The following is a 16,015-nucleotide window of genomic DNA, read 5'->3' as shown; positions in this document are numbered from 1 at the left end:
TTTTAATTTTTATTAATTTGTCAAAGGTTGTATTGGTAGGCTTTGTAGAACTTCCCTATCTCTTTGTCTTGATCCAGATGAATCCCAAAAGAAGAACAAAGGTGATCCCATGAACAACCTGGAAAATTTTTACCAAGAGATGATAATGAAAAAACGTCTTGAAGAGTTCCAACTAATGAGAGGTGAACCCTTTGCTTCCCACTCACTGGTCTCAGCTACATCAGTGGGAGATAGTGGCACAGCTGAGAACCCGTCATTACTCCAGGACAAGGGAAAACAGGCAGCACAGGGTAAAGGTCCCAGTCTCCATGTGGCAAAAGTTATTGATAATTCACCTGAGCAGTGTTGGACGGGGCCTAAGAAGCTGACGCAGCCAATAGAATTTGTCCCAGAAGATGAGATCCAGAGAAATCGTTTGTCAGAGGAAGAGATCCGAAAAATTCCTATGTTTTCTTCATATAATCCAGGGGAGCCAAACAAGGTATAGGCCAAACCAAGAAAAAAAAATGGGTTTTTTTTATTTACTTCTACCTAAAGTAATACTTTTATATTAGCTTTGATTATACCAAAGAATCATGACATAGGCACAGTGATTGTGTTTTTCCTTGACCTTGACTATTCATTCTCTGCTATATAAGTAGCTCTGACTGTATAAGTAACATATTTCCTTATGATGTTCTTTGTGGTTTTCTAAGGTCTTAAGCTACTCTTAGACTTTTAAAGAAATCTTGATCAGACTCTTGATGGACTCTAGTCCATACCCACTAGAAACCCTCAACTGAAAAAAAGTGACCTCTAATTTCCTAGGCTACTAATAAATCAAGTAGTATTCATAGTACCACCATATCTGGTAGCCATGGTGCCTCGTTGTGAGTAGGGTTTACTATTACCACATGAGTTTTCTCTTCAGAATGCTCCACCTGGCTTTTATATGACATATGACTTAAGTTGCTGATAGCTAAGCAGCAAAGTGAAAGCACAGGGCCTCTAAGCCTTGAGGAATTGGCAAATATCTAAGAAAAGTTGTAAATAATCCTTGTTTTGTTGATCATATCATTATTTCACATTCATGGTATGTGTTACATATAGAATTGAAAATTTCATTATCATGTCACTCAAAGAAGCAACACAAGCCCCTGGAGTATATACTTGATTGTGTCTAATTTAAAAAACAAAACTAAAAAAATAATGTTAGCTTCTGGCTGTCCCTGAATTTTTACAAAGGCATCGTAAGTAAGGAATATTAAAGCAGTTTCCTTTGAATGATTGCATTTCTAATATATTCTTGATGTTCAAGGGTAGCTTGATTTTTATTTATTTTTTATTATGAAATATTACTCATTATAAAAAGTTACAGAGAATAATATAGCAAAAACCTTTGTACCAAGCCAGCCATCTTTATCAATTCTTGCCTTTTTTTTCTTGGCCATGCCACGCAGCTTGTGGGATTTTAGTTCCCCTGACCAGGGATTGAACCCAGGCCCTTGGCAATGAGAGCGCAGAGTCCTAACCACTGGATCGCCAGGGAATTCTCTATCAATTCTTAACAGTTTCCATATATGCCTAATTAAAAAAAAATAAGGCCTTATGGAGACGCCTGAAGACTTTCGTGTATCCCTCCCCAATCCCATTCCTCTTTCTCCTTTCCAGTGGTAACCACGATCCTGTATTTGCTATTTATTGTTCCCATCCGTGTTTTTATATTTTTACTATATATCTATATATTCATAAACAACATATAGTTTTACATATTTTTTAAATATATAGATGATATCATACTGTACATACCCTTCTACAACTTGCTTTTTTGACTCAATATACATGTTTTTGAAATTTATTTCTAAAGATATAAGGAACTATGTAGCGTTCCGTTGTAGAAAGATACTATAATTCATTTATGCATTCTCCTGAAGATTTTTTCTTTTCATTTTTTTCTGTTATAGACAGTTCTGCAGCAAACATTATTGTACATATCTCCTGTTGCATATGTACAGGAGTTTCTCTAGGACAGGTTTTCAAATTTTAATTTACTATTAGTAGGTCACAACCAGCAATTTTTTAAAGAAATGAAATAGAATAGAAAACATCAAAGTGCATTCCATAGAGTAGTAAGGATGATTATTGTTTCTTGAAGCTTTTGTTTAATATGTGTGTGTGTGATATGTATGTGGGCCAGAATATAAAATGCATTTCTTCCTATACATCTCAGTCAAAAAGGCCAGAAAAATATTGCTCTATTGCAGTGATTCTCAAATGTTAGTGTGCAGCGGAATCACCTGGAAGACTTGTTAAAACACAGATTGCTGGGTTCCGCCCTCAGAATTTTTTGTTCTATACATCTGGAGTAGGGCCTGAGAATTTGCATTTCCAGTTTCCCAGGAGATACTGATGATGTTGCTGGTCTGAGAGTGACATTTTAAGAATCACTGTTCTGTATTACATATCTAGGAGTGGAATTCCTGTGATATAGGGTATGTGTATCTTCACCTCCATGAGCAGGGTTTAAGAAATCTCTTTTACATCTTTGCTAAGACTTTAAAGTTTTTGACTTTTTATTTTTGCCAGTCTAATGTGTTTGAAAGGTATCTCATGGTTTTAATTTGCATGTTCCTGATTTCCAATGAAGTTATGCATGTATTTATACATTCATTAGTCTTTCAGGAACCTTCTATGAATTGCCTGTTCTGTTTCTTTGCCCATTATTTGATTATTTAGTTTTTAATATTATTTATAGATTTTGATTATTTAGTTTTTGATATTATTTATAGATTTTATTTTAAAATTCTGGATACAAACCCTTGCTGCACCTGGTGAGTAGCTTATATTTTTAACATTGTTTCTGATTTCTTTTGTTAAGCAGAAGTCTTTCATTGTAACGTAATTAAATCATCAGTATTTTATTTGATGGTTTGTGCTTTTTGAGACATTTTAAGGAAATCTTTCCCTACAAATCAATAAGAAAAAGAGAAACAACCCAATAAAAATGGCCAGAAGATATGAACAGGCAATTCACAGGGGAGAAAACATGAATGGACAATTAACTTATAAAGTCTCATTAGTAATCAAAGAAATGCAAAATAAACTACAATGAGATACCATTTAACACCCAGGATGTTGGCATACATTTAAAGGCCTGACTGTGCCAAGTATTGGTGAACGTATGGAACAGTAAGAACTCTTAATATACCGCTGGGTGAATACAAATGAGTACAGCCACTTTCAAGAACATTGTGGCAATATCTAGTAAAATGAAAGATGCTCATACACTGTAAGTCAGTAATCCCACTTCTTGGTATCTATCCTAGGGGAACTCTTACACACGCACATTAGATGTTATAAGGATGCTCATAGTAGCATTGTTTATGAACAACATACATGTTCATAAGCAGGAGAATGGATAAAGCATGGTATATTCATAAAATAGAATACTATACAGAAGAAAAAATGAATGAAATAGAACTACAGGTATCAACATGGATGAAACTCAAACAATATTGAATCAAAAAAGTTTGTTGCAGACTTTGGGTTTCAGTGCCAACATGTAAAGTGCTTAGAAGTCATCACTGCTCTCTTAGAACAGGAAGAACAGCTGAACGAACTAAAAATCAATGACTTTTCTTGGACCCATCGGGGATTTGACATCAGAGAGCAAACTGCAATCCTGAAATCTGGAGAGACAAGCAATTACAAAGAGTGACAGCCCAGATCTGCTTATCAGGAGCAGAAAGCACTAGAGCCATAAACTGGTAGGAACACTTAAGTGGTAACTTTGACAAATTGCAGGAAGCAGAGTGTAGATTAGTGTTTGAGTAACAAACACCTGGGGGCCACAGTCTATGGGGGTCCCCACATTTTCATGACTTTTACCTTCAGGAACTCCACTGGGTTCTCAGTGTGAAGAGCCAAGAAAAAGTCTCCTGCTCCTGGCATGGTGACAGGAAAAGTAATCAACTTGAAATACAACCAGATCTTCTACTTAACAAGGAGCTATCCAGCAAGTAAAACAACTTTACCAAAGCCTTCTCTAGTGTGGGAGAAGGGAAATTATCCAACTCCAGGCTCCTCTAGCCTTACTGTCTCATCTAAGAGAAAGAGAATAAAAGCTGTGAAATACTTGTGAAGGTTACAGGCTGGGTACATGGGCACAATAAAAGACTGAAACTTAATTATAGGATTGCAGAATGTTTTCCCATACCCCACACCTTACTACCACATCAGCAGGGCTTCAGTACGTTAACTGTGGATTACAGTCGAAAGACCTGCAAGACTCAGACTCTAAGACGTTTTTAGGGAAACCCAAAGAAAACAAGGGAGACAAAAACAAGGACGTTAGAGGAAATTGAAAAACCTCTGACACCTACAGCTAGAGTAAACATTAAACACAGCCCAGCTTCTAGCCAGATTAACATAAAACCTCACATTAATGACTTGTTTATCTCAGTTTCTATTATGTTATGCATTGTGTCTGGTTTTCAGCAAAAAAGAAATGATAAGGCATGCTAAAAGAAAAACCACAGTCTCAAGAGACGAAACAAGAAGCATCAGAACCAAACTGAGATACAACGTAGGTTTTTGAATGATCATATATATGGAATTTAAAATAACTATAATTAATATGATAAAGAGTCTGTTAGAAATAGTACACAACATGTAAGAACAAATGGATAATGTAAGCAGAGAGATAGAAACTCTAGAAAGATGCAAGAAATCAAAAACACTATAACAGAAATGATGCCTTTGGGAGTTCCCTGGTGGCCTAGTGGTTGGGATTCTGGGCTTTCATTGCCATGGCCCAGGTTCAATCCCTGGTCAGTGAACTGAGATTCCCGCAAGCCATGCGGCATGGCCAAAAAAAAGAAAAAGAAATAATGCCTTTGATAGGCTCATGAGCAGACTGCATACAGCCAAGGAAAGAATTAGTAAGCTTGAAGTTACGTCAATAGAATCCTCCCAAACTGAAATGAAGAGATTACAAAAAGACTTTAAAAATGTAACGGGGCTACCCTGCTGGCACAGTGGTTGAGAGTCCGCCTGCCAATGCAGGGGACACGGGTTCGTGCCCCGGTCCGGGAAGATCCCACATGCCGTGGAGCGGCTGGGCCCGTGAGCCATGGCCGCTGAGCCTGCGCGTCCGGAGCCTGTGCTCTGCAACGGGAGAGGCCACAACAGTGAGAGGCCCACATACCACAAAAAAAAAAAAAAGTAACAGAATATCCAAGGACAATTTCAAAAGGTGTAACATACACATTATTGGAATAGCAGAAGAAGAAAGGAGCAGAAGAAATATTTGAAGTAAGAATGGCTGAGAATTTCCCAAAATTAATGACAGACACCAGACCACAGATTCAGAATCCAAGCAAAGAACACAAAGTAGGATAAATACCAAACAAATACACCTAAGCATATCATGTTCAAACACAGAAAACTGTGAAGACCAAGAGAAAATCTTGAAAATGGCCAGAGAAAAACTCTCTACCTATAGAAGAACAAAGATAATAATTATACTGGATTTCTCATCAGAAACCATGCAAGCAAGAAGAGAGTAGAGTAAAATATTTAAAGTGATGAAAGGAAAAACACCCACCTAGAATTCTGTATCCAGGAAGAACAATCATTTAAAATTGGAAGAAAAAATAGTTTATCAAACAAACAAAAACAGGGAATGTACAACAAACTAAATTAATATTGGATTATAACCCAAAGTATAGAATATCTATGAGTCAATACTGATAATAAAATGACTGAATGAATCAATAAATGGGGGAGAGGAGACAAATATCCCATAAAGAAGAATTCTAAATAGTTTATGTAGATGCTCCACCTCAAGGAAGGGAAGCATAACTGCTGACTTCTTAGTTTTGAGCTACTCTTAGTGACTTCTTTCCAAAGAGTACAGTATGGAAATACAGAAGAAAAAAAAAAGTAATGTTGCAGTGTAGAGACCCAGCAAACACTGCCTCAGGTGATTGAAGCGAAGATCAATCATAAATCATGTTGATAGTATGTGTGTTTGATATGATGTGATAAAAATTGTACTTTTTCTCTGTAGTCTTCCTCCTAGTAATCCATAACCACAATATAACCATAGGAAAACGTCAGAAAAATTCTAGTAGTGGGGACTTCCCTGGTGGTCCAGCAGTTAAGAATCCACCTGCCAATACAGGGAACACTGGTTTGATCCCTGGTCCAGGAAGATCCCACGTACCGTGGAGCAACTAAGCCCGTGCGCCACAACTACTGAGCCCACGCTCTAGAGCCCGCAAGCTGCAACCACTGAGCCCACATGCCACAACTACTGAAGCCCGCGCTCTGTAGAGCTCATGCGCCACAACTACTGAGCCCATGTGCTGCAACTACTGAAGCCTGCATGCTCTAGGGCCTGCGTGCCACAACTACTGAGCCTAAGTGCTGCAACTACTGAAGCCCGCATGCCTAGAGCCTCTGCTTTGCAACGAGAGAAGCCGCCACAATGAGAAGCCCATGCACCACAACGAAGAATAGCCTCCCCCTCACCACAACTAGAGAAAGCCCACGTGCAGCAATGAAGACACAGCACAGCCAAAAAATAAATTAAAAAAAAATTCTAGTAGTGGAGCATCCTACAAAATACCCAACCAGTACTCCTCAAAAATGTCAAGATCTTTAAAAACAAGAAAAGCCTGAGAAACTGCCACAGCCAAAAGGAGACTAAAGACATATGAAAACTAAATGTACTATGATATCCTGGATGGGATCCTGGAACAGAAAAAGGACATTAGGGAAAAACTAAGGAAATCTACATAAACTGTGGAATTTAGTTAATAATAATGTATCAATATTAATTAATTAATTTAAAGAAACGTACCATAGTAATGTAAGATGTTAATTATAGGAGATATTGGGTGTGGGGTGTATGGGAACTCTTTGTACTACTCAGTTTTTCTATAATTCTAAAACTGTTCTAAAAAATGAAGTATTTTTTAAAAATTTAAACAGGTAGCTGCAGAAAATGCATACAGTATAATACCATATATATAAAGTTCAAAAAATACAAAACAACACTGTTTGTTGCAGAGGGATACCAGGAAGAGCTTCATCTCCTGTTATCACTTGGAGTTTCTGTTTTTCTCTTTCACAGAAATATTTATCTTGTTTTTGGGCCTAGCTGTATCTTTGTGTGTATCTTTGTATATATGAATATATACATATATATATATATGTTGTGGACATATACATACATACATACCCATGTGTATGTATGTATGTATGCATGTATGTGTGTATATTTTTGGAACAGAGAAGATGCATCCAAGCAAGAAGTGACCGAGCCACCTTGACCAGAAGTCCTCTTGATTTTTTAAAAAATGTTCATATCAAAGGGAATAATCTTAGTATGGATCTTTCCTACTTGGTGAGAAACTTGCAGTATTTTTCACATACCTCTCCCTTTCTCTGGTTATTTAATTTGGTGATGCTTTCATAATGAGTATTTCAGAGCCAAAATTCTGCATCACCTGAAATTACTTAAGTGAATCACAAGTCAGTTATTCTATGCCCTTGCCTTTAAGATATGAGTGTGGTTAAATGCTAAATATGTGAACATCCAGCTTCAAAGGCTTTGAGACATAAAGAGTCTACTGCTTATTGCAATGTTTAATATATTTACTCATGTTTCAATGGTAAGTCATTTAAGCAGGCTCTGTTTTCTAGCTCTTTGCTTTTGCTGCTCCTGTCTGAATTTTTCTCAAGTTTTTTTTAAGCTATAGAGCATATAACTTATGCTAGCCAATGTGTCTCTTTTTTTCTCCTCCAGTGCAATAAAATGCACATAACCTGAGATCTACCTTTAACAAAATTTCAAGTGTACATTACAGTATTGTAAACTGTAGGCACAGTGTTGTACAGATCTCTAGAACTTTTCATCTTGCATGACTGAAATTTATACCCACTGAACAGCAACTCCCTATTTCCTGATCCTCCCAGGCCCTGGAAACTACCATTCTACTTTCTGCTTCAATGACTTTGACTACTGTAGATACCATATATAAGTGAAATTTTGCAGTATTTGTTCTTCTGTGACTGGCTTATTTCACTTAGCATAGTGCCCTCGAATTTCATCCATGTTGTAGCATATGACAAGATTTCCTTCCTTTTTTCTAGCTAAATCATATTCCACTGTATGTATATACCACACTTTTTTATTCATTCATCTGTGGTGGACATTTAGGTTGCTTCCACCTCTTGGCTGTTGTGAATAGTGCTGCAGTAAACATGTGAGTTCTGATATCTCTTCAAGATTCTGATTTTAATTATTTGGATAAGTAACCAGAACTGGGATTCTTGGATCATATGGTAGTTCTATTTTTAATTTTTTGAGGAACCTCCATACTGTTCTCTGTAGGAACTGCACCATTTTCCATTCATACCAAAAGTGCACAAGGGTTCCAATTTATCCACATTCTCATCAACATTTATTTTCTGAATGTGTTCTTTGAAGAAATGCCTATTTAGGTCTTTTGCCCATTTTTTTCAAGTTGTCTTTTGCTGTGAGTTGTGGTAATTCCTTATATATTTTAGATATTAACCTCTAATCAGATATATGGTTTCCAAATATTTCTCCCATTCCGTAGGTTGCCTTTTCACTTTACTGACTGTTTCCTTTGCTGTGCAAAGTGTTTTAGTGATGTAGTCCCACTTTATTTTTGCTTTTGTTGCCTGTGTTTCTGCTGTAATACCTAAGAAATCATTGCCAAGGCCAGTGTCATGAGGATTTTCCCCTATATTGTCTTCTGGAAGTTTTAGAGTTTCAGGTCTTATGTTTAAATCTTTAATCCACTTTGAGTTGATTTTCGTGTATGATATAAATAAGAGGCCAGTTTTATACTTTTGCATGTGGATATCAACTTTCCCAACGCCATTGGTTGAAGGGACTATCCTTTCCCCATTGTGTATTCTTGCCCCGCTTATTAATCAGTTGACTGTATATGTGTGGGTTTATTTCTGGGCTCTCTATTCTGTTCCATTAGTCTACATGTCTGTCTTTATGCCAGTATCATACTGTTTTGATTATTGTAGATTTGTAATATATTTTGAAATTAAGAAGTGTGAGGCCTCCCCAGTTTTGTTCTTACTTCTCAAGATTGCTCTGGCTATTTGGGGGTCTCTTCTGGTTCCTTATGAATTTTAGGATTGTTTTTCTATTTCTACAAAAAATAACATTGGGATTTTGATACGAATTGCATTAAATCTGTAGACCACTTTGGATAGTGTGGACATTTTAATAATATTGTCTTCTAGTCCATGAACATGGCACATCTTTGAGTTTATTTGTGTTGTCTTTAATTTCTTTGAGCAATGTTTTGTGATTTTCAATGTACAAGTCCTTCACTTCCTTGGTTAAGTTTTTCTTCAATTGAAGTATGTTTGACATACAAAAAAAGCTGTACATATTTAATGTATGCATCTTGGTGGGTTTGAAGATAAATATACAACATGAAACCATCACCAGTACAATGCCCTAAACTTAACCATCACCTCCAGGAATTTCCTCCCTCCATTTTTTCTTTTGATAAGAATATTTAACATAAGATCTATCCTTTTAACAAATTTTTAAGTATCCAATACAGTATTGTTAACTATATATACTCTGCTGTACAATAGATCTGTAGGACTTACTCATCTTGTATAAGTGAAACTGTATACCCTTTGATGAACACCTCCTCAATTACCCTTCCTCCTAGCCCCTGGTAAACACGATTCTATTCTCTGCTTCTATGAGTTTGACTATTTTAGATTCATGATATATGTGGGTCATGTAGTATTTGTTCTTCTGTTTCTGGTTTATTTCATTTAGCATGTCTTCCAAGTTCACCTACGTTGTAGCAAATGACAAGATTTTATTCGTTTTTAAGGCTGGGTAATACCTTGTTGTATTTGTACACCACATTTTCTTTTTATCCATTCATCTGTCAATAGACATTTAGGTTGTTTCCATGTCTTTGCTATTGTGAACAATGGTGCAGTGAACATGGGAATGCAGATATTTCTTCCAGATTCTGATTCCAGTTCTTTTAGATATATAGCCAGAATTGGGATTGCTGGATTATGTGGGTTCTATTTTTGATTTTTTAATGATCTTCCAACTGTTTTCCATTGTGGTTGTACAAATTTACATTTCCACCAACAGTGTACAAGGGTTAAAATTTTTCCACATCCTTACCAACACATCTTTTTTTTTTTTTTTTGCTTTTGAGTTTCAGGGATCCCTTATATATTTTAGATATTAACCCTTCATTAGATATATGATTTGAAAATACTTTCTCCCATTCTGTAGGTTGCTTTTTAACTTTGCTGATTGTTTCTTTTGCTGTGCATATTGGTTTGAATTGATGTAATGACACTTGTCTGTTTTTGCTTTTGTTGCTTGTGCTTTTTCACAGCATATCTAAGAAATTATTGCCAAGACCAGGGTCAAGATTTTTCTGTTTTCTTCTAGGAGTTTTAGAGTTTCATGTCTTATTTTTAAGTCTTTACTTCCTTTTGAGTTGGGTTTTGTATAGGGTATAAGAGAAGCATCTAATTTCATTCTTTTGTACTGGATATCCAGTTTTCCAAACACCATTTATTAAAAAGGCTATCTTTTCCCCATTGTGTATTCTTGCCCTCCTTGTCTAAGATCAGTTTATGATAAATGTGTGGTTTATTTCTAGGCCCTCTATTCTATTCCATTGGTCAATATGTCTGTTTATTTTTATGCTAGTACCTTACTGTTTTGATTACTGTAGTTTGAAATCAGGATATGTGACACATCCTACTTTGTTCTTCTTCCTCAAGATTGCTCTGTTGATTTGGGGTCTCTTGTGGTTCCATATGAATTTTAGGACTTCTTTTATTTCCATAAAATTTGTAATTGGTTTTTTTTTTTTTTTTTTTGGCTGTGTTGGGTCTTCTTTGCTGCGCACGGGCTTTCTCTAGTCGTGGCGAGCAGGGGCTACTCTTTGTTGTGGTGTGCAGGCTTCTCATTGTGGTGGCTTCTCTTGTTGCAGAGCATGGGCTCTAGGTCCTCGGGCTTCAGTAGTTGTGGTGCAAGGGCTCTAGAGTGCAGGCTCAGTAGTTGAGGCACACAGGCTTGTCACTCCGCAACATGTGGGATCTTCCCAGACCAGTGATCGAACCCGTGTCCCTTGCATTGGCGGGCGGATTATTAGCCACTGCACCACCAGAGAAGTCCCTGTCACTGGGATTTTGATAACAATTGCATTGAATCTGTAGATCACTATGAATAGTATGTACATTTCAACAATATTAATATTTCTAATCCATGAATATGCAATGTCTTTCCATTTATTTGTGTCTTTCAATTTTTTTTAAATGTTTGTTTTTTTTTTACTGAAGTATAATTTACAATGTTGTGTTAGTTTCTGGTGTACAGCAAAGTGATCAGTTTTTTATACACACACACACACACACACACACACACACACACACGTATACAGTTAGTCCCCTACATACAAACCTTCAAGTTGTGAACTTTCAGAGATGCAAACGTGTGTTCACATGTCCAGTCATGTAAGTTAGTTCACATGTCTGGCGTACATTGTCACATGCATGCATCCTCTACAAGTGATTATGTTTTTGTGTACTTTACAGTAGTGTATAGAGTACAGTAGTACAGTATCTTTATTTTAAGCCCAGGATGTCCGGAAGCAAGCATAAAAGCAGTGGTGATGTAGCTGGTACTGCTAAGAAGTGCCAAGTGATAACAATGGAAACAAAAGTGAAAATAACTTGAGAGAGTGGAGTGAGGCAAAACAATGGTAGATGTCACTCGTTCTTATAACATGAATCTTTCAACCATCAGCATGATTTTGGAGAACACGGACAAGATCATGTAACATGTGAAGTCTCCTGTGCCAATGATGTCAACAATAGTATCAAAGAAGTGTGGAAAAGTGATGGAGGAGATGGAGAAACTTCTCAGTGTGTGGATGCAGGATCAGCATCTGTGTCGAGTCCCACTCAACTTAATGCTGATTTAAGAGAAAGCTAAAAGCCTTTATGAAGACTTGAAGAAGAAACACGGTGAAGAATCCAAGGGCGCATCTTTTAATGCCAGCCATGGCTGGTTTCATCAGTTCAAGGCTAGAGCCAACCTTCACAACATAAAAGTAAGTGGCGAGGCAATGAGTGCAGGTAACAGTAGCTGCCCGGGAATTTCCTGAAATGTTTCGAGAAATTATCGATAAAGGTATGTATTTACCCGAGCAGGTTTTTAATGTGGATGAGTCAGGACTGTACTGGAAGAGGAAGCCAGACCGAAGTTACATCAGTAAGGAGGAAAAGTTGATGCCAGGCTATAAAGCAGCAAAGGATAGGCTATCTCTGTTGTTTGGTGGCAGTGCTTCCAGCAATATGAAGCCGAAGCCTCGCTTAGTTTATCATTCAGAGAACCCAAGAGCCCTTAAAACATAGCCAAGGGCTCTCTTCCTATTGTGTGGAAGAGTAACCCCAAAGCCTGGGTTGCACAGCCATTTTCCAGGACTGGTTTTTCCACCAATTTATCCCGGAGGTAGAGAAATATTGCTTGGAGGAGGATGTTCCATTCAACATTCTTTTGCTGCTCAACAATGCTCCAAGCCAACCCCCATTCATGGACGACTTTCATCCCAACATCAAAGTACAGTAGTGCATATGCCACTGAATACTACATCGCTCATCGAACCTATGAACCAGGGAGTTATAGCAACATACAAGAAATATTATTTACATCACACTTTTCATCAGGCAGTAAAGATGAGTGACAAATCAGGAACAACTTGGCGACAATTTTGGAAGGACCATGACATCTACAAGGCCACAAAGAAACATTGACTCTGCTTGGCGTGAGGTTATGGCCGTCACCATGAATGGGGTTTGGAAGAACCTTGGCCCACAGTTTGTTCACGGTTTTCGTGGATTTGAGAAGGTGGATGAGGAGTCCAAAGAGGCCTTCAGCAATGTAGTGACCCTCAACGAGCAGCTGGATGGAGCTAGATCTGCAAGAGGACGACTTCATTGAACTCCTTGCTGTGCAGCATGAGGAGCTTACTAATGAAGACCTGGTGGAATTGGAGGCCCAGAGAAAGGACGAAGAGAGACAAGAGGAAGAAGTAACTGAAGAACCGAAAAGATTCACGATGCAGGAAATGGCAAGGGGATTTTCTTTATTTAAGGAGGCATTGTTAGTTTTTGAGGCATAGGACCCAAACGTAGAAAGGTACACAAAGGTTGCTGCAGCCGTTCAGAATGCAATCCAGTGCTACCGTGTCATCTATGATGAGAAGAAAAGAGCTACTACCCAGACATCACTAGATCATTTTTTTTAAGAGGGTAGATAGAATTGAGTCCAGCAAGGAACCAGAACCTGTGCCATCAACGTCAGGCGTGAGTGAAATTGCAGCTTGCCCTCCATCTCCTGTTGCTGATGGTCCTTCAGCTCTACCATCTCCCACCTCCTCTCCCTCCTCCAGTCAGTAACTCTTCTTGCCTGTTCACTGGATGCCAGCCTGTGTATGCCAGCTGTTGTACTGTACTACTGTACTTTTCAAGGTACTGTACTGTAAGGTATAAAATGTTTTCTTAATTTTTTGTGTTTGTTTTTTATGTATTATTTGTGTGAAAAGTATTATAAACTTATTACAGTACAGTACTAAATAGCCAATTGTGTTAGTTGGGTACCTAGGCTAACTTTGTCAGACTTATGAACAAATTGGACTTAGAACACACTCTTGAAATGGAACTCGTTCATATGTAGGGGACTTACTGTATATAATTTTTCAGATTATTTTCATTATAGTTTATTACAAGTTATTGAATATAGTTCCCTGTGCTATAGAGTAGGATCTTGTTGTTTATCTGTTTTATATATAGTAGCTTCTATCTGCTAATCCCAAACTCCTAGTTTATCCCTCCTCCCTGCCTTTCCTCTTTGGTAACCATAAGTTTGTTTTCTATGTCTGTGAGTCTATTTCTGTTCTGTAAATAAGTTCATTTTTATCATATTTTAGATTCCACATATAAGTGATGTCATATGATGTTTGTCTTTGTCTGACTTTCTTCACTTAGTATGACAATCTCTAGGTCCGTCCATGTTGCAGCAAATGTCATTATTTCATTCTGTTTTGTGGCTAGGTAGTATTCCATTGTATATATATACCACATCTTTTTCCATTAATCTGTTGACGTATATTTAGGTTGCTTCCATTTCTTGGCTATTGTAAATAGTGCTGTTATGAACACTGAGGTGCGTGTATCTTTTTAAATTAGAGTTTTCTCCAGATATATGCCCTGGAATGGGATTGCCCGATCATATGGCAACTCTGTTTTTAGTTTTTTAAGGAACCTCCATACTGTTCTCCATAATGGTTACACCAACATACATTCCCACCAACAGAGTAAGAGGGTTTCCTTTTCTCCACACCCTCTCCAGCATTTATTATTTGTAGACTTTTTGATGATGGCCATCCCAACTGGTGTGAAGTGATACATCATTTTAGTTTTGATTTGCATTTCTCCAATAATTAGCGATGTTGAGCATCTTTTCATGTGCTTATTGGTCATCTGTATGTCTTCTTTGGTGAAATGTCTATTTAGGTCTTCCTATTTTTGATTAGGTTGTTTGTTTTTTTGTTATTGAGTTTTATGAGCTGTGTGTATATTTTGAAAAGAAGCCCTTGTCAATTGCATCATTTGCAAATATTTTCTCCCAGTACGTAGGTTGTCTTTTAGTTTTGTTCATGGTTTCCTTTGCTGTGTGAAAGCTGATAAGTTTGATTAGGTCCCATTTGTTTATTTTTGCTTTTATTTCTATTGCCTTGGGAGACTGACCTAAGAAAACATTGGTATGATTTATGTCAGAGAATCTTTTGCCTGTGTTCTCTTTTAGGTGTTTTATGGTATCCTGTCTTATATGTAAGTCTTTAAGCCATTTTGAGTTTATTTTTGTGTATGGCATGAGGCAGTTTTCTAACTTTATTGATTTACATGCAGTTGTCCAGCTTTCCCAACACCACTTGCTGAAGAGACTGTCTTTTCTCCATGGTATATTCTTGCCTCCTTTGTCAAAGATTAATTGATTGTAGATGTGTGTGTTTATTTCTGGGCTCTCTGTTCTGTTACATTAATCTATATGTCTGTTTTTGTGCCAGTACCACGCAGTTTTGATTACTGTAGCTTTGTAATTGTCTGAAGTCCGGGAGGGTTATGCCTCCTGCTTTGTTCTTTTTCCTCAGGATTGCTTTGTCAATTCTGGGTCTTTTATAGTTTCTTATAAATTTTAGAATTATTTGTTCTAGTCTGTGGAAAATGGCATGGGTAATTTGATAGGGATCACATTAAATCTGTAGATTGCTTGAGGTAGTATGGCCATTTTAACAATATTAATTCTTCCAATCCAAGAGCGTGGTATATCTTTACATTTCTTGAAATCATCTTCTGTTTCCTTTATCAGTGTTTTATAGATCTCAGCATATAAGTGTTTCATCTACTTGGTCAGGTTTATTCCTAAGTATTTGATTTTTTTGATGCAATTTTTATTTATTTATTTTTTATTGAAGTGAGTTACAATGTTGTGTTAAATACTGCTGTACAGCAAAGTGACATATATATATATATATATATATATATATATATATATATATATATATATATATATACATACATACACACACACATCCTTTTTCATACTCTTTTCCATTATGGTTTATCACAGGATATCAAATACAGTGGGATAGGATATTTGCTATACAGTAGGACCTTGTTTATCTGTAGCTTTATCCTTTTTTTTTTTTTTTACAAAGGAACTGTTTATTAACTAACATGTAATTCTACTAACTTTTCTATGTCTCATGGTCATAACCACTGTCAGGATGTTGTTAAGGCCACTGTGTCCCCTTTATGAGATCCATAAGAAGAAACTGCTGACTCGTCTTTTTTTTTTCTTTAAAACATCTTTATTGGAGTATAATTGCTTTACAATGCTGTGTTAGTTTCTGCTGTA

General features: G+C 37.0%; 1 protein-coding gene across 1 annotated transcript in view; it reads left to right on the top strand.

The window, feature by feature from the left end:
* RBM41 (RNA binding motif protein 41) overlaps positions 1–16,015 on the top strand; it is a gene marked incomplete at its 5' end in the record, with an annotated part of 69,697 nt that overhangs the window by 40,274 nt on the left and 13,408 nt on the right. The window contains one exon of the mRNA XM_082680943.1: positions 78–481. Within this exon, the coding sequence (XP_082537069.1) occupies positions 78–481 (404 nt within the window). The remainder of the gene's footprint in view (positions 1–77; positions 482–16,015) is intronic.

Source organism: Grampus griseus (assembly GCF_964374135.1).
Source record: "Grampus griseus genome assembly, chromosome: X".
Lineage (NCBI taxonomy): Eukaryota > Metazoa > Chordata > Mammalia > Artiodactyla > Delphinidae > Grampus > Grampus griseus.
The sequence above is the reverse complement of the archived record's forward strand: the minus strand, read 5'-3'. Positions and strand labels throughout refer to the sequence as shown.